The sequence below is a fragment of the Cinclus cinclus genome, chromosome 2 (genome assembly GCF_963662255.1).
Source record: "Cinclus cinclus chromosome 2, bCinCin1.1, whole genome shotgun sequence".
NCBI lineage: Eukaryota > Metazoa > Chordata > Aves > Passeriformes > Cinclidae > Cinclus > Cinclus cinclus.
This window is the reverse complement of record NC_085047.1, coordinates 96,564,647-96,585,435: the sequence shown is the minus strand read 5'-3', so window position 1 is coordinate 96,585,435 and position 20,789 is coordinate 96,564,647. Positions and strand designations below refer to the sequence as shown.

At 34.9% G+C, this 20,789-nt stretch overlaps 1 protein-coding gene across 1 annotated transcript in view; it reads right to left on the bottom strand.

Annotated features, from left to right (window-relative positions):
- The window catches only part of STS (steroid sulfatase), an 83,499-nt gene that overhangs the window by 27,181 nt on the left and 35,529 nt on the right, over nt 1-20,789 (bottom strand). The window contains exons 7-8 of the mRNA XM_062515097.1: nt 10,484-10,621; nt 675-834 (exon numbers count right to left, since the gene is read on the bottom strand). Coding sequence (XP_062371081.1) covers nt 675-834; nt 10,484-10,621 — 298 coding nt within the window. The remainder of the gene's footprint in view (nt 1-674; nt 835-10,483; nt 10,622-20,789) is intronic.

Sequence of the window (20,789 nt, the reverse complement as noted above, 5' to 3'; positions counted from 1 at the left end):
CTTGCCACTGAGACTGTATCTCTCAAACAAGATAAAGCCTGGGGATACAGCAGTGCCAGGAGAGTGTCTTATGAATTGTGGAAGTCCAGAGGCTTTTCTTATCAGGATCCAAAACTCTGTATGGAATTATTTGACTAACTAGGTACAGAGGAAAAAAACAAACAAAAAAAAAAAAAACAAAACAAAAAACCCCCCAAAAAACAAAACCAAAAAAAAAAACAAAAAAAAAAAAAACACCAAAAAAAAAAGGGTGAGAAAAGCCTAGCTGGCATTTTGATGTATTTTGTGATATTAAGATGGTCAATGCTAAACTCACGAAGTTTAAAGTAATTTACACTTAAAGTTTAGTTTTCCACCAAATTCATTCATGCAGAACAGAACCTTTTTTAATACATTAATCTCTGTTTATAGTAAGTAAGTCCAAGGATTTTTTGACAGTACATTGCTCTGATGGTGTTGTCTTTTTGGTGCTTATTCTGTGAGTTAAGCTGTATTTACATACAACATTTCTGTAAAATACTATCGGTATGTCAATATGAAAAGAGACAACATAATATTGCAAGTATAAAATCTAGTTTCCTATTTACATGCTCACATCTATCTTAATAGGTATCACCAGAATGTATAAACATTCATGACACTTTCTCTAAAGCAGACATGACTACAGAGCATACCTGTCAGAGGGTAACTGTACATCTGCAAGTTTAGCTGTGGTAGGAAATATATCCATGTTACTCGTTGGCTCATCAACATAGGCACCAGCCTGTACCACTCCAGGCCAACGGAGAAGACCTGGCACACGAATACCTCCTTCCCAGTTCGTTGATTTTCCACCTGAAAAAATTAGCTTTGTTTACTGAGAATTCAATTTCTTCTTAGATAATGCCACCCCATAAGATTCAATTTCCAATTAAACATCCTGCCGAGCTAGAATCTTTCCATTAGATGTACGTATCCTATTTTTAATTTTCTAGATATTCTAACTTCTGTAGCAATTTCTCACTGTAAATTTACCAATATGTATTAGACATAGGTTATAAAATGCATTTAAATGACAGAAAAAAGTAGTTATAGGCGATTAAAAGGCACTTCACTGGAATCTTCACATAGGAATTGGCCTAGATAGTGTGCCCCGTAGAGATGTGAACCTAAAAAAAAACAAGAATCCAAAGAAATTAGTTATACCTAGAAGGCTGAGGCATGAATCCAGAGAAGGTGCATGATATTTTATTTAAAAATGGTGTGTAATGACTTCATATAGAAGAAAGTACTGATTTAAGTATGTTACTGAATTCTCCAATTCAATGCATTAGAAAGAAATTCACTTCAGTGATGATAACTCTCAGGATGCTGGGAAGAAATCTTTGTGTACTAAACCAGTTGCATCAAATGCACTATCAACTGATATCAGCAGTAACTTGAAGTAATTTACTGTTTCTGCAAGATCCATCACTGCCCAGTCCTCCCAACACCTTTTGCAGAAGGGCAGTGAGTTTATTCTATGACGGCATGGTCACCATTACTGAATAATTGACACGACTCTGTAAGAAGAGGCATCACAAATACTATTACCAATGCCCTGCACAGTTGTGACTATGTAGAGCAGTTCAGGGTGACCTTTGACATTAATACATCACTTGAAAAAGAAACCTTTGTTAAACAGATGGGTTTTGGATACAGTTAAACATAGTCAGGGCCATTTGGAAATAAATTGAGATTTTATGCAATGAAAATGTCTTTTAAAAACAGGAATATATGGGTTGGACTTCTGCCATCAAATTAATCAAACAGCAATTCATGGTCCAGTCAAAACTACTACAGGACTATTTTTTCCTGTGTTTCCCTTCTTCAAGTTAAAAAACAGCAAAAAAAAAGAAAAATAGAAAAAAATATTACAACAAAGTATTTCAACAGCTCTGTTTCATCAGCATCTCAAACAACCAAAACACCTCATAGACATCAAGACCTTTGGTATTAACCCCAGGCCTTGTTATACATGCTATATTCATGCTATTTTATTTATACAGTCTATTTTACTGATTTCTCAATGATCTTTTCCATTTCAGCAAAGGGGGTTTAGGATCCACCTGGTTTACTATGGGATTTTCACTGTTTGTAAAGGTAAGTAGTAACTTCATGACAGACAACTCTTTTTTGTATATGTTTACATTTTCCTTTTCTTGTGACTGAAAGACCATTAGCACATGATTCTTTATTATATCAGATTTTTTTGCTTATTTTTTTCACTGGCTTTATCAGAATTCATAAATACTGAATAGTTAGGGACACATCTAGTCTGACATCAGAAAAGTTAGACTTTCTAATATCCAGCCTTATGTCAAGCAACAATATTTGCTTAAGCTCTTAGGGTTTTTTAAAACAGAGTCAAGATCAGATCTCAACAGGATTATCAGTCTTCTAGAACACTCTTAAAAGTTTACTGTCATTGCTGAGGTAAATGTAATACCATTCCCATGATGAAGAGCGTGACTATTCTAAAACTCAAGAATGAGATGCATGCCCTATTTTTGTTTACATTCTAGTGAAATTTTATTTTCAAAACACAACTCTAAAGAAAATGTAGATTTAAGTTCATAAAGTGTTATTTGGTAAGACATAGAACACCTGTCACCAGAAGGAAGTGTTCACCCAAAAGTATGCTGCTCAATTGTTTATATTGTTGGGTCAAGATCAATGTAGATGTTAATAGGCTGTGTCCATCTTCTGTAGAAAAGATGACTCTGCCCCTGTACAACAGTCATTAAGTTTTTCAAAGTTTGGTGGGAATCAGGTGTTACACAGCAGGAAAGATTAATAACCTGACTGAGCTACGGTGCACAGAAAATCCTGTTGAGTGGGAGTTGTTAAATCCAAATAAAAATTAAAGCATAAGGCCATAAAATTACAGATATCCTCTAATTAACATACTTTTAATGAACAGCTACACCAGGGAGGTGATTTAGTTCATGAGCCAGATCCTAATTCTGTGTACACATGACAGCAGCTTTATGGCTGAACAGTATCAAGTGACAGACAACACTAAGAATTGATCTATACCTTACGTAGCTTTAGGTATGAATTTCCTTTTGTTTCTGTATGCCTGTCTGAACATAGTAAGAGGGCTAGCTAGACTGGATGTTCAAATAAAAATCTAGTTATGCTGCTGTCTCCTGTGTAGTCTGAAGACAGAGAAATTTCAAAGTAAGTGGTAAATGTGATTCTCACACATGTTGCAATTCTGAAAACCTAGACATTCGGGCGCTTTCACAGCTCTTAGGTTCACAGTACAATTTTCTTGAATCAGCAGAAAAGGACAGAAAAATTGCACATTACCCAAGCACAAAGGAACACTCCACAAACTCTGATGCCCTGCTGTAAGGCAGAAAAAGCAAAATGGATTCCACAGCAGGGCTTTCTTCTCACTTACGTCTATGAAGAAGTGACTGCTGTTTTCCTTTCAAAAGGCTAATTGGAGCATATTTTTTTTTACATCTCTGGAGACTGAGAATAGCAGGGAATCAGGGCAGGAATTACAGGTTATTGCAGAAGACTGTCTTCTATTATCTCTGCTTACGTGGTGTTCATTTTTATTAGAATTGTGCTTAGTGACTGCAGGTGCTTAATGCCATTACACGATTACAAATCCCTGGACCTTTATCATCTTTAAAACTCTAGCTGTTAAACTTTGTTCAAAATATCTGCATTCTTTTTTTCTTTAAAAAAGAAATCAAGGTTTTACTACTTGTTCTTGAAACATGTAGCAAACATCTAAATGGCTAATACTTTTTTTTAAAATCCACAAAATGTCATTATTTTAAAGAAAAATCTCTTCATATTTAAGGACCTGGCTCATTAGTTTTGTATTTTGCTTAGATTGACAAAAGAGAAACAGAGAAAAGACGGGAACCTAGTAGCCTGTATGCCTCCCAAACACTAGGCAACCTACCTTTGTGTTATTTTTGTTCTCTTAAATTCTTCTAAAAATGTTTTTAAAACAGCACAAAACACACCAGGCTCTATTTTCCTGCCTAACTATTTACACTTTCTGAGTAGTTGCACCTTTCAGTGTTATATTGAACAATAGTCTATATTCACCTTTACAGAAAAATCTGCAGGAGCAGGCAAAATACAGACATAACTCTCTGCAGTCATCCCCAACATGATGTCAAATTTTCATTTTAACCTCATTTCAAATCTTAGCTAAAAGAATATATATATATATATATATATTTCCACTCTGGTTTAAATTGACTGCTGTTACCTAACTCTGGCAATAGAGCTTTTACAAAGGATGATATATAAAGGGGAACTCTGCAGTAAATCACTATTAACATTATGAATGATGAATGATGAAAACTATTTAAAATAACTTTCTTAAATCACCTGGATTATAACCATACTACCCTTTCCTTAATATATTCTTCTAAAAACACAGCTTCCAATCCAAATTTATCTCTTGAATGATAGAGAAATACAAATATATTAATTATTTTACCCATTTATACTGGACGTTATGCCAAACATATCAACAATCAAGACTGGTTACTATTGCCTATTTTATAAAATGGTTGAACAACAATTTATTTTCAATGTCAAGTTTACTCTTTATTTTATTGATTTAAAACTTGTTTCGTGTACTCTTTTTGTTAACTTTTAATCTGAGTTGTTCTTGTACAGGTGAATAGAATAGATATGGCTCATTTGGACATTTCTCATTTAACATTTCTTCCAATCAAATGAAATTATCTCTGATGATAGTTTGTTTCAGTCAAAATTACAAGATGGGTTGATTATTTCAAAATCTGGATCACTTCAGAGAGAATATAAAAATATTTGAAAAACTTTGAAAAAAAGGTCAACTACTGCTTTCTTTCAAGTCAAAAGTAAACTCCAACAAATATCACTAGATATTTTCTATCATGCTATCACATAGCATGATTCCTGGGGCCAAAGTAATGGTCAGATTGATTTCTCTGTGGCTTACAGGAAGGAAAAGGTTTACTAACAGCTTCAAGAAACCCTGCTGAACTAACTTATCACTGCAGTATATAAACTTGCTTTATTGTAATATTTTTTTAAAAAATATTGTGTATTCATTTCTTGTTTTGATCTCACAGATCTGTACTAGATTTTTTAAAAAATCAGGGTCTAAGTCCTTAGGAAAGTTTTTTTTTTAAATGGATATTAAGAAAAAAATATTATAATACCTCTTTCTTTTGTTTCTTTCTAAGAAACAAAACACTTAAAATGAATGTTGTTCACACATTTTGGCTTTATCAGTGTTTGGCTCCACCTCCCTTAGCAGCGGAACTCATGACTCACTCTGGCACCATGACAGTAGTCAAGTGTCTATACTGTGCTAAGGGCTTCCTGAGTACAAACAAAGACTGTTTCTAATGCACATCTGAGGTACAGGCAAAATGTACATATCAAAAAGACAGTAAGATGTTAAGGAGATTGAACAGAAAATTCCATATGTGATGAAATGGGGCAGATGTCAACAAGTGATAGGGAGGGAGGACTTGTACTGTCTGCATATGCACCAGTGAAATTGAGAAAAAGTGTAGAGATGTTTTTATTGCCTTCATTGTTTACTGCTATAAATTATGTATATGTATATGTATATGTATATGTATATGTATATGTATATGTATATGTATATGTATATAATATCACACTGAAGCTCAAGTAATTCAAGAATTCAAAAATTCAAATAATACAACAAATTCTAAGAAACTAAATAGAGATTACCACAAAATATTTAGATTCAAAATCTCAGGGTACCAAAGAAGAATATAATGGTTTCCTTTAAATCAATCATCTTCTATATCTTGTTAATATAGAGGAAATTCTATTAATTTATTTATTCTACTCATCTTATTTGAAAGTAGAAATCCAAGGTGTTTGGAAAAACTAACCTTATTTCTGCTCCTAAAGGAAAGCTATGGTGACTAGGTCAAGTGGACATGCTTCAGTGAGGCAGTTAGTGAAAAACACCTAAGAAGAAGACAGTGCAGGTATCCTGGAAATCATATACACAAGCAATACCTTAATATTCTACACTTTCAACAGACAAATATCATAGAAGTGAAAAAAAAAAGCTGGAAAAATTACATAGAAATTTTTAAGAAGATACTTCTATTACACCTATTACTTTCCATATTTCAAGATAAAATTGTTAATATCAATGTATTAATGAAATGGTAATGTTTTTAATTAATTAAAATATTAATAGTATCTTGCACAAATCCCAGAAGTATTTCATGAGTTCAGGTAAGAAGGCCTTCAGTTTTTGAGAATAAATTCTTACTAAAATAGCCACTATTTTTTGTTTTAGAAGCTGTATCTAGATTTAAACCTTTGGACGATCTTCAGGAAAAGCTACTGAAACATTAATCATGGGTCAGGAGACAAAGGATTGTCATGAATCAAAATCTGACTAATAGTCAGAAAACAAAAAGAGAAAACAAACATCCTGTGACCATTTGCAAAAATACCCAAAAACCAATAGTAAGATACCTTGACGTTACACTGTGTTAAGCCCCTTATTATTTTAGTATATTTAGTTCCATTTTGAAAGGCAAGTAATTCCCATGGGAAAATAACAAGAAATTAGGGACAAGTGAAAACTCCCCATCACAGGAGAGATGGAAGAGACAATTATCTTTTGAATTTTGCCTCTGCAAAGAGGCACTGTAAAAGTTTACAAAACAAATCTAAGCTAGGGAAGATTTAAAACTTTTTCCTACTTTATGCTATATCAATAAGGAAATGTGAATAAACTTCAAGATGTTGCATGAAATTTGCAATTGTCCCATTTCAAAATAGTAAATGAAAGCACTGTGTTCTCATGGACAAGTAATAGAAGCTATACACAGCCTTTAGAAAAACTCAAAATGGAAATTCATCTTTATATGAGAAAAATTTATAAAATTAATGTCAAGAATCTTTGTAGAATCTAAATTGTCAGGATTCACATCTTAAAACAAGGTCATATTTTCTAGGATTAGGATTTTCTTAGGGATTTTATTTACTGAACAGATCCTGATAACCAACCATCAGAAAAAGGCCACTGAAAAGATACTTTGATCCATCACTTCAGTATTCAGTACTATATAATGTCTTCTGAGGAGGAATACTGCAGAAATAAACCAGACCGTATACGGCAGCAATTCATTAAACACTATGTTAGCTCTGGTTTCTAATTTCAAGAGCTATCCAAATTTATGGTGAACTGTTCTGTAGTTAGAATCCAGAGTAATAAAACCTTCAAACAGCAATTTCCCCTTTTTTGCATCGAGTTTTGCAGCACTAGCTTAACTCTCCAAACCCCTCTTAAATTTTATTATTGGTACTTATTTGGCTAGGTATCAAGAGAAATTAGTGAGCTAGAGTTGTGGAGATCGGCTGAGAGCTTTTGATTTTAGAGCAGAACCAATTATTGCTGAGCATACTGCTCCAGCTCTGACAAGAGGGTTAAGTGGCTTGATTCATATTTGCATTCATACAGCACTCAATATACAAAAAGGTAACTAGTGGAGATTGACTAGCAGAGACGGGGAGGGAGAAAGGATGTGTATGTCTCACAGGTTTTTAAACTACACACCACAGGAAGCAAATTCCTTGTGTGTGCACACATAAGCACAAGTAGCACAAAGATTGTCCTTTTGCTTTTTTAGACACATTGCTATATCAGAGCTTGAGTCCTGGGGTGTAACTTCTGTTGTGTTCCCTGCCCTGCTGTTGTCGGGCAGGGGAAAGTTCCAAGGTTTGTGAGTGCTGGCCTTTCAGGCGCTCAGCTTCATGGTTTCTCACACAAACCTGTAGTTTCCAGCTGCCATAAAAAGACCGGGAGAGCAGCTCAGACTTTTTCCACAGGCTTTATTATCGTCTGTGAAGGGGTCAGGCTACAAATCCAAAGATGGGGGATCACACATGTACTTTTATAGGGTTTGGGGGGATCACAAGTAAACCAATGGAAAACAGGGTTAACACATTTTGGGCAACTACATTATCTTTCTTTGTTTGGGACAACCAATTATAAAGAACCAAACCTAACTGATAATATTCTAAAAAGATAAGAAGAAGAGCTTACACTTTTCTAACATGAGTCATTCTAAGCAAGTAGTTTCTCTTATCTCAAAGAAAATTCCAGGGGGCCATTGCAGGGGTGTTTGCAGAGGGATTCATCTCCTCTACACTGGGGCTTCACAGGTCTGGTTGTCATTAACCCTGACAGAGTGTACAAACACTTTTCATAACATATGAATTTTAACATGAATTAATTCCTATGTATGAAAATTGCTAGTTATGAAATTAATTGATAATTTCTACTTTCTTTACTTTTGAAAATGATGCATAATACACCCATTAAATTAAGGACTGATTTTGAGATGCAGGCAGTGGAATGGAAAGCAGAACTCATATTTTAAAATGTTGAAAGTATATTCAACTAATTGCATGGTTCTTTTAATTTCTTTTAATTTTATTAAGAATGTCTCTCATCAAATAATAATTTTCTTGCATTGTGATTATTTTCTAACCCATTTGTCAGGACAGCACAGGTGTTAACTGCAAACCACTCAATTTTTCCTTTTTTTTTTTAAAAAAAAAAGCCCCATTACTACCCAACTAAACCTATCAATCAGATTTTTTTCTTAATCCAGGTAAGATCTATTTCAAGTTTTTTTCTGCACTGTAAGTACGATTACAAAATTTTGCAAGGCTTGAGAGAAAAGACTTCATTTAATCAAAGTTTCTCAAGAAGCAATATTCCCAAGTGTATTATTTCCTTTCTCATAATTTATCCTGCACCTTATGTTTGGCACTCTAGAAGGCAAATATTTTTTAGAGCTTCTAAAACACCTCAGGCTGTGCCTACGGCTACAGATATGTAACCATATGGTTCCTTAATTACTTAAATCACTATGCAAGGTCTATGCACTAATGTTGAAGATACATTTCACTCTGGTGTTACCCCAAGGGGACCCATCTGATAGACAGACCTCAGGACTTTGGTGCTCCTTGTTTTTCTTGTGTAGAATTTGCTTTGAAGCTCTCTTAAAATTTCTCAGACAGATACCTACTGACTAAAAACTGTAGGGTCCTCTTGCTTGAAAACTTCTCTGTTTGGTTATTGCTTACTCTATATGCCTGAATTTTTCCCTTTTTGAAGTTTTTTGGGTGATATAAATCTGGCAAGAGTGGAAGATTGTGTTACCATCCAAAGGGACTTTGATAGGCTTGGAGAAATGGGCCAAAAGGAACCCCATTATGTTCAGCAAAGGAAATACTAAGTCCTGCATCTTCACAGCAGTAACCTCTAGCAAAGCAAAGGCTGGGGAGTAACTGGCTGGAAAGCAGCTCTGCAGAGAGGGTCTGAAGGATTCCAATGAGCAACCAGCTGAACATGAGGCAACAAGGTGCCCTTCTGGAAAAGAAGGACAACATCACTCTGAGCTGCACTAGGAAGAACGCTGCAAGCAAGTCCTGTTCTCTGCTCAGCACTGCTGAGACATACCTGGAACACTGGGTCCAAGAGCAGAACTCCTCAGTCCAAGGTACCTGGACATACTGGAATGAGTTTGAAGGAAGGTAATGAATAATTAAGCAATTGGACCATTCAATATATGAGGAGAGGCTGAGGGAGATGTTCATCCTGGAGAAGGAAATGCTTACCAGAAGCTTATCCATCTGTCGTCATTACATGCATTTATCTGAGTAAAGAGGACAGACTCTTTTCAGTGGGGGGCCACTGACAGGACAAGAGGTAATGGGCACCAACTAACCACAGAAAACTGCATTCAAACATAAGAAAAAGGTGGACTTTTTTTTATGGTGAGTTTGATAAAACACTAGAGAAAATTTCCCAAGAAGGCTATGAAGTTTCCATCACTGGAGATTTTCATAGCTTGAATGGATACAATCCTCAGCAATGTGCTATAGCTAACTGCAGGGGCTGGGACTGCAGACCTTGGGAGATGCCTCCCAGGCTCAACTACTATGAGATTTTGCAGTTCTGTGATACTATATATATATATATATATTTAAAAAAACCCAAAAAACAAACAAAACAACAACGAAAAAAAAAAAAAAACAACAAAACAAAAACAAAACCAAAACAAAACAACAAAACAACCTAAAGGACTATTTACTTTGTTATCTCTGGCTCTACAACTGAAAGTCAAGTTGTGCGAAGGACTTTCCAAAAATTGCTGCTTATCTTTCATCTTGACCCCTAAAATATTAGTGGAAAACAAATTATACAGTCTCTAACTACTAAAAGAATGAAAATTCTAATCTCTTATAAACAGATAAGACAACTCAATGAATTTCATTAAAAATAATGAAAACAAACATTCTTACTTTATTTCTATTAGATCAAAGATTTTGACCTTGACCACAGAGTACATTACAGTTTTGGTGCAAACCCAAGGAGATGCTTTCTTCTTGCATTTTTCAAGAACAATCAGAGAATATTCACCTTTATATATGCCATTGTATCCCCCATGGACTTCTCCAGCACTGGAGATTTCTTCAACATGAGCTCCTTGGTCAGATGTAAAGTATACAAGAGTCTTGTCACTCAGATTATGCTTTTCCAGCACATCCAGAATTTGCCCTAGGTGAGAAGAGAAAAAAAAAAAAAAAAGACGCAAAGGACAACTTTAAGAATCACAGGATGAACTAGGTTGGAAAAGACCTTTGAGATCATCAAGTCCAACCTATGACCTAACCTAGCACTTTCTCATCAACTAAACCATGGCACTGAGTGCCACATCCAGTCTTTTTTTAAACACATCCAAGGAGGGTGACTCCACCACCTCCCTGGGCAGACAATTCTAGTGCCCAATCACTATTTTTTTCTGATGTCTAACCTAAACTTGCCTGGCTCAGCTTGAGACTGTGTCCTCTTGTTCTGTCAGTGCTGCCTGGAGAAAGAGACCAACCCCCACTTGACTACATCCACCTTTCAAGAAATTGTACAGAGTGATGAGGTCACCTCTGAATCACCTTTTCTCCAGGCTGAACAATCCCAGCTCCCTCAGTCATTCTTCACAGGTCTTGTGTTCCAAGCCCCTCACCAGACTTGTTGCCCTCCTCTGGATGCTGGGGACTTTAAATTACTTTTTCATTAGCCTTTGCACATATAAATATTTGTGTCCTTATGCCTCTTTGAGGCCATTTTTCACATAAACTCTCTTATACACAGCAATTGGCACATTCAGCATGCAGTAGGGCACAACCACACAGGACTTCCAGCAATCGGGACCATGACTCAGTTGCTGCAGGGTTTCTTGAAGTACAATATGAGAGGATTTGTGCACTTCAGAGCAAAAGGCTAATCCACAGAGAGCAATGACTTTTGGAAGTAGTTGCTCTGAATCAAGGAAACCCCTTAGAAAGAAGATTCAAGCCACTGAGGATATTCAGTAACACTAAGGAAAGAGCCTCAGCATGCAGAGTAGATCTCACAGTTTGGGGGTAAAGCCTTGCTACCTAGCAACCTATAGAGGAAGCATGGCAAAAATCTCAATGTGAGTGTTAGAGTAAGACCAAAAAATAAAATAAAAAGTAAGAGAATGAATGTACCACCTTTGACGTACATGTGGTTTCATTATCAAACCTAGTAATTAGCCCCTAATATCTCAAGAAAAACAACTGAACTCAAAATGTGCAAGGTAATAAACACACCCAGGTGCACACATTTAAAAGAAGTATCCACAGGAATATGTTTTGTACCTCTTAGGCACCATGAGCTCATGTTTCATCTTCACAAAGGACTCCTCACATTACTTTTGTGGAGGGTCTTGCAGTTATATAAATTACACTGAAACCCACTTAGACTGAATTCTGTAAAGTGTATTTCTGTATGAATTAGAGTGAAGCTGCTCTTGGTAACTTGCTCCAGTGAATTTTATACTGATTAAGAATCTAAAATTATTGGTTCTGGAAAATGACACAAGTTTAAGAATATAATTATTCATATCACCCTGACAATGAACCTGTCCTTTAGGGATATCAGAACATATAAAGTTAATTCTGTCTTCACAACCATTTTATCTTTATTCTTTTACTTAAGCATCCAAGAATGGCCCAATTTGAATGTTAATTTTGATTTTCTAACCTGTCCACTAAGAATTAATTCATCATCTGATGCCCAATTATTGCGTCAAAGAGGATGAGATAAGAACTTTGAATACAGAGCCTTCTAAATGGTTTTCAGATAGTTTCTGTAGCTATGCTTTTTCTGGATAAGGAGTAATTACCTTACTTTATTGCTACTATTTCTAGTTGCCTCTTAATGTTATATCATTCCAAAACTGTCTTTTTAAAAAGGTTGACTGTCTTAATTTTTCAAATGATTGGGTCATGAATAAAAGAACATCAGTCACTAAATTTAAGTAGATACCTGTTAATTTTGTTTGTAAAGTAGGAGTAAAGAAGAAATGTATGAGTAGGAGAATTTGTTTATGTAAATTTTGAAGCCTCGTGGGAGTTGAAATTTCCCAACAGAGCTGAGAAAAATCTGTTACAAAGGCTGACATTTTAAAGTTGGTGGGTTGAGGGAAAATCATGCAGATCCATCTGACAAGCCACGTGCTTGCTACATAAGGGGGACTTAGTGCCAGAAAACAAAGAGACCATTTCCCATTGGCTTCTGAAATTATTTGGAGAATGTACTTGCTAAGTGATTACAATATCTATTGTAAATATGTCAATGATTATTAAAAAGTAGAGTATAAAAATAAAAATAAAATAGGAAATTATGTGTAGGTATTCAGCCACAGAGTTCCCTCCCAACCTATATCAAGCTATGATTTTATGATACAATGACAATAATAATAAATAGTATTGTGCAAAGAAATACACAAGCAGTGATGTGCACAACAGTATTTTTTTACATGCATCATGTTCCATGATGAAATTGAACTTTCAAATTAATCTTGTATATGAAACAAAATGAAAATAAAATGAGAATGGCACTCAGTATATAACATTAAATGATCTCTGGTGATCAAAGGCATTGGCAATCATTCAATAATGGCCACTTTGATTTCCCAACTAATTTGGGAAGATATAAGAAGCAATGAAAATTGTCTTGCTATCACAGATAATTAAACTGAAATTTTAAAATTAATATTAAAATTAAATGTAAGACATTATGACTTTTTTATTTTAACAAGGTTGAGTAACTTGACTTGCTCTGGAAAAAAAAACATAAAATTCAGACACTCAAATGCTTCCCATTTAAAAAAAAAAAAAGCCATATAAAATGCATAGAAATTCTCCTCCAAAACTTGTTAAATTCAATGGTAAAACTTCATTTCCTTCAAAAGGGTTTTTAAACACAGAGGATTGCCTACATTAGGTTTAATTAATGAATGCTAAAATTAAAATTTATCTTAGAAGCAACATTTTTGCTGTACACATAGACTAATAGTAGTAATTCAAAAAACAGTATTGTCAGAGTATGGCAGTCAAAAGCAAACCTTCCATTTCTATTCATTCAATATTATATGAATTTTGGAAGCAAATACTATCATCAAGACAAATACACCTTTTACTGTTTTAGTACTTTTTTTTTTTTTGTAATTTCAACTCCTTCACTCTCACTATTGTATATTTCAGAGACTACAGAATTAAGTTAAAATTCATGCATATATATTCCCAGGCAATGGCAATTCTTTTAGCTGCCTTGAAGAGGTGCAAAAAGACCCTTTTTGCCTGACTAAAAAAGAGAAGATAGGCAAATAACTGAACACTAAATGCTTTCATATTAGACATCAAGGACAGTCAGATGAATTGCACTCAAAGTGCTAGACATGCAACTCCATGAGCAGCACACTTTAATGATTGTGGTGAACAGATACTGGATGTCTGTGTAAGAGATGATGGCAAAATTATATTGCTTCACCCATAAAATATGACTGGAAGCATGTTTTAAGTCATGTGCTCTTGAGCTAGAAGAATGGGGCTTCAGCTGGCTTAGTGTCCCCTGTGAGTTTTATTGCAGGCTTCTGAAAGCAATACATATTTCAATAGAATTTTTGGATGTCAAGTGTTTATACAGAATATAACTGTAGGGTGAATAGGTCAAAACATCAGGAAAACCATGGCTTTGTTCAAGCAACTATACCTTACTATCCCCAGAGTAGGAAACTATCAATAAAAATGGAAAGAATTTAAATTAAATTACATTGCTTGAAAGACACGTTCTGAAAAATTAACTGCTGTACTGATCTATGTGGATGGTACCAGTTAATTTTTTTTCTGATTTGAACAGATCATATTTGGAAAGACAACATTTCTGAATATAAAAATCAATCTAGCTGAAGGAGCTCCATAATTTCTGCATCTATTTAGCAACTAGAATTTCAAATCAAGCTACTCCTACCTCTGCCATTATAGCAACATATTCCTCAATGCAGGTGACTAACATTGTAGCACACAAAGGTGTTAGGTCATTGGACATTTTTCTTCCATTTATATTTTTTAAGATACAAAACATCTTGAGAACTGCATTGTTACTCGTTTTAATTAGTACATCAGTGTTCCAAAATTTAAATGAAGCTTCTTGTGAAATATACTGAGGAGTGCTCTCCATATTCTGCTCTCCATTCTTGTTTCAAGCTGTGTAAAATTATAAAGAATTGTTTCGTTCTGAATTTGAAAATGCCAAATTCAGTGGAGTTATAGCCATATGAAAGTGAGAAGAGCAATTGACTGTTCTTTTGAAGGAAACACAGCACCATGCTGCTTTTCAACTTCTCCCACAGAGCCTGAATGGTAGCTGAACCAGCCTTGGTAATGATGATCATAATTACTGAGTTTTGACTCATGCAAAGCTCCTACTGTATGCCTATACATGAAGAGATAGGGTTTATAAAAAATGAGTATTCATTCATAAAAAAGGTACAAACAGTGAAAAAAAATGATGTGTTTACAAATGTGCTAGTGATTTGGAAAAGTGTTCAAATGTTTAGTCAAGCAAACATATGAACAAATGCATTTTATTCAAAAATTAGTTTACCATCATTTCAAGTCAATAGAAAGAAATATTATTTGTATTAATTCAAAACAATTTAGAGTGTTGCTGAAATTGTGTTTAAAATCTAGAGGAAACAGAATACCTCTGTGTAATCTAGGCATTAGAAAAAAATAGTCTCTACTTGTGTGGAAAGTTTGCCAGATTCAAAGACAAAACAAGTTTCAGAAGGAGAGTTAAGGATCTGTCTCAGAAAAAGACATTTGACATTAAGGAAATTACTGTTAATGTAACACTCTTTTCCAACTCCAGTAAACTTTCCCTTGCCTCTTTTGTATACAGAAACTTATGGCAAGCTTGAGACAATTATTGAACAAAGATTCCAATAGATCAGCCTGGGAAAATAAGCCATCACATCACTGCCTAGAAGAGGCAGTTTGATTGTTGTTGGGGTTTTATTGTTTTTATTTGCTGTTCAGAATCTGCTACTCCTGCTCATGTTTGGTTTTGAATAGCATCATTAACCAGAATCAACTTGTAGTCAGCTCCAGGCACTCACCTCTGCAAGTGGCAAGCTTTTGAATAAATGCATAAAATTCTACAAATTAATGCTACATGCATAAGTATTTGGAAACCCACATTTCTCCCAGAAAATATATTGATGCCTTTCAACTATATATCCATAGGTTTACTACATAGTAACCCTCTTGGGAGTTCCTTTCTGCTAGAGCAGTTTAAGGTTTTTCCAGTTAATCATCTCTTCAGGGCTCAAAGGCTAAGATTTTCACCTTATGAAAACTTAATGTTGCAGATTCTGCATTCCATCATTCACAAGCTAACAATCATTTTAATCTCTATGTTGATTTTCTGTGAAGAAAAGATATTTCACTCTAATGCACTGATCTGATTACAAAAGCCACTGACTAAAACCTTTGTATTAAAACAAGCTCATAATGAAGATCAAGATATCCCTATCTTAATTTTAGCTTTTGGACATTTCAGGTTATAAATATGCAAATGTTCCTGTGGTATCCTCAGAGCCATCCAGTTTCCCTTTGATAAATATGTAAATCAGTTTGTCTCTGCAGTGAGGAAGTAATTATCACTTTCAGACCTAGTCATTGAGTGCAACACTTGAGGTAAAGACAGAAAATAATAAAACCATTGACAGCAACACAAGAAGTGGCTCCACATATGGTGAACAGTACATAAATGCTGCATGCAACTTGTTTAACATTCAGAGCTACAACACAACCACTGTAGAGTGGAAATTCTGGGACAAATCATTAGGATATGCTATGGCACATTATCTAGCCAGTCAACAGAATGCATCCACCTAAGAAGACAAGTGATTCTCATAAAGAGGACATTAGCATATGAACCTCAAAGGTGAGAGTGAATACTAGGTAGTACGACTCTTTGACTAGAACAGAAAATGGATGCATAACTAATTATAAAAGGTATAAGGTTCCTCCTGCAGAAAGAAAGTAGAGTGTACTTTCAGTACAAAGCCTTGAATCAGTACTGCAGTGCTACTATTTCTTAAGTTATGCCATGGAAACAATCCATACAGTGAAGTCTTTTCCATAGCTGGAGTCTCAAGTGCACTTAGCTCCTGCTGTGACAGGATAGTGGAATCTTCAATGTCAACAGAAAATTCTGCCAAAAAAGTAGCATCTGATTCTGAAAAAACACATCTATATTAGTGTTTTAATTTGTATCAGGAATGCATATTTACAGTAAATCCAATCATGGACAGTTAACATATTTATGTTTCCATAGCAAAGCCCTCTTGGATTTTGTGACCTGAATTTCTTTCAAAGTCCAAATTCAATGATGAGTTCTGGGAAAGAAACTAAGGCACTCACACTACAGATGGACATTCAGTCAGGGACCATAGTAAAGCTAGTCTGAAGTGGGTTTATTGTCTCTTCTGGTGTGCTGACAGTTTCTACCAGCTCAGAAGACAGTCCAGACCTGTCACTGTTGGCAGTTTTAAACATGGTAGGATTGATAAATCCTCCCTGAAAGTCTAGTGCAGGCACAGTCTAGCTCCAGCTGTGCATGCTCTAGATACATTAAGGGTGGGATTTATACACAGTGTACACAAAGCAGGAAGTATGGATTTTCATATGCAGCTCACCTATCCTAAGAATTTGGCCCCAAAAGTTCTGAATTCTTTTCAATGTGAAGTAAGGTAATTTCCCCAGATGTAACTACCTACCACTAGAAATCAGGTAAGAAGTTCTTAGGTCCTGATAGTGTGTAGAACAACAAACATTTTTCTGATAGATTCCCCTAGACTCAGAATTGAACAAGTAAATCAGTGGAAGTGCTCAGAAAAGAGGAGTCTTTTAAACAGAAAACAAGGCAACTTTGGTGTGGAGTCAGCTAAGGTATCAGTGTGAACTTGCTTTTGTTTGGATTTGGATTGCCATGTAGCTGTAAACTTGCAATTCACTTGTGACTGTTTATACAGTTTTATAAGTATAATTTGTCTTTCAGAGCCTCAGGATAATTTTTCAGCATAGTGCACAGCAGATTAGCTGTGCACACAGATACGCACACTGCTTAGCAGCTTTGAATAAATCAACCGGATTTTGACTTATGCATCAGGTTTTTCCTCGAGATGAGTACCACATCTCTTATTTCTCTTTTGCATATGGGTTCAAACTCTTTTTTAAATATGAAAGTTGGAATGGTATTTTAGGTATGTATAAATGCATGTGCATAATAAAGCACAGAGTTAAGAAGTCTGAAGACCTGTAAGTGTAGCAGCAATAGAGACCAATGCAGGATGGAAAAGCTTCCTGTACTGCACACTAATGATGGATTATTACAGGTCAAAAAAGTATAACTAATCAGTGGCTATTTCCTTATTAATATTTAAATCAGCTAATAAATGCATTACTTGAAATTCACCTTTAGACCTTACGTCTGTTGAACGTAAGCCTACGTATTTCTAACGTAAATCTTGAGTTTTAGCCTGCTTAAAATGCTAAAATATGAGAAATGGTCATGCAATTTTAGGAGGGTCCACTGCATTTGCATTTTGCATGACAGCTGTGATAACTTTTTGGATAAATTTGCATCTTCATTCTGCACATATCTAAGATGCCATTTCACACATACAACTAAGATGAATAATGAAAAAGACATTGTCTCATTTCCCACTTTGAGGTCTCCCATGTTTCTTCCAAATTATGAAAGGGATTTCTTTAGGCATGACCTTGGCAAACTGTAGTGACAACAGAGGATACTATTCAATTTTGAATTAGCCTGTCAGGTAAATTTATGGCTTCAGGTATTTGATCATTCCAATATATGCCGATTGTGATTGAATAAATGGGGAGTGATAAAAGAAACTCTTTCCCATGTCTTCAAAGGTTTAAACATTTATTAATGTCAGACTAAGTTTTAAATTCAGTATATATACGGTCCTAGAACCAAATGCATAATGACAACATCTTGCCAGATTAATGTATGAAGAAGTATGAAGGATTCAAAGTAGAGAAAAATTTTAACCCTCCATTTTAATGCTCTGCATTTTTCTAAAACCTTCAAAAGTATTTGACAGTTGTTTATTTAATTTTTGTAACTTTTATTAAGTAAAATTAAAATCATGAAAAGTTGGCTGACATCAGAGCATAAGCATTTGTCTTCCAGCAGCCAATTTTTTTAATCTTTGCTGAATTTGGAAGCAGGTGTTAAACACTTTCTATAAATTACATACCATAAAGTAAAGAGGAGTTTTATCAAGACTGAATTATATTCATAATGAAATCTCAATAAATTCAATTTTCTGGTTTTTTGATTTTAATTGTGCAAATCTAATCTAACATGAAAGTAGGTGTGCATTAACTCAATATATCTTATTTTTCTTCTTGACATGAGGATTGCCATACACACTTGTTAATTCACCTACTCTTCTAACTTTCATGGCTAAGTGTTACTAGACACTCAAAGCCTACTGTGAAATCAACATCACCAAAACATGTTACTTGATAATGAATCTCTGTGTAGACACTGCTACTGCCAATAAGAAAGCAGACCTGACTACAAAAATTGTCTCAAGGGACTTTTCTGCTAATGATGTAGACTCTACCCTGCCTCCTCTAAATGATGTTCAAAATTTAGGGGGAAAAAACAAAACAAAACAGAAAACCCCAAAAAACAAAACAAACAAACAAACAAACAAAAAACAACACCAAAATACACTGAGAGACACAAATTATGATTTGGAGCCTGTTTTTCCCCTGGTATATGTATGTGTTAAACATGACAAATATATGCCGACTTAAATTCCAGAGGATCCTTTCTGAAGGGAAGGAAAATAATTTTTCAGGTCATCCTCATTGATGATAGATTAATAGCTCAAAAAGATTGCTCGCTGTCTCATGAACTGGAACTTTGATTCCTTAATTCAGATAAGTGCTCTTGAAAAAATATTCACAGCCTATTCAAAAAGAGTTTCTGTTGAAGTTTCAGAGTAGTATTCAAGTAGCACAGCACATGCCTATGAGGAAGAAAAATCTGCCTTTTTCTGGTATGAGGACTGGAAAGAGAAATATGCCATTCTTGTTTTGATTTGGTTTGGAAATACTTGAGGACTCTGCTTAGGCCAAGATGTGTTTGATGCCCCTAAGACATGGTGGAGTCATGAGATCAGAGAGGGTCCTGAGACCATTAGGCTCATTGTCTTGCTTTTTCTCCAATTTTCACTCATATAATAAATAAAACAATGAGTATGTTACATGTGAAATTACTAATTAATCTGAGTTTACAAAGGTTTAATACTAAGAATGTTATGTGCCATTTTGTTTGTAATGAGAAGTTACAAAAATTGGACCGATATATTTTTCTAGTGTGAAGGCAAGGCAGAATTATGAAAGGGCTCTGCCTTGCATATAAGGATCACAGTGAGATGTGCATTTTTAGGATCAATCTGAAGGCTCACTGCGAGATGAGGAAGGTCATTCACAAAAACACCACAGATCAACTGAAATGGTCACATAGGTACATGGAACAAATTAATCTAACTGTAATTAAAGACTATTTGGGGAGAGAGGAGTTATTGCCAAGGTAAACTCTTCAAAGAACAGATGGCAAATAATCACTTGAAGGCCCCAAGCACCACATTTCTTACTCATGGGAATAGCACTATTCCTATGGATACATATGCAGGTAGAGGGTTAGTTCCTCCCTATTGATGTATGTTTTCATGAACAAATAATTTCTGAACCTATAAAATCAGAAGTAAGGATTTGTATACAAACAGATGTCTTTGAACAGGAAATGTTTGGAATCTTCACATTTCCCATCAATAGCCCAGTAACACACTGGTGTTTCAGTTTCACATGCAGAGAGAAGTACAGTCCAGCAAATGGATTTCTGCTCTTGAAGGCATTGGAAAAGTATGGCTGGCTATACACAGGAAATGACTCTATCATTATCAATATTCAACAAGTAAATATGGTAACAGTAGGATAGAGTATCTGAATACATTTCCTGATAATATATTTAATATACCAGTTCCTCCTATTTATAACAATTATTTTCTATTATTTTGCCATTAATTCCTAAAGTTAATATATAACAAGGGAAGTAATCAAATATCTCCTAAAAAAATCAGTTTACATTCTGAGAGGTAAATGTAATATTATTGTCCAGTATTTTTTTTTTGCCAAGAAAGTTGTCAAAGTTCTCTTTAACTCGGCCATCTATTTTTTTACAAGCAGCACCTGGGGGTTATTGCACAAGAAGATTGGCAAACGGCAGCAGAATCACACAAAAGTTGGAT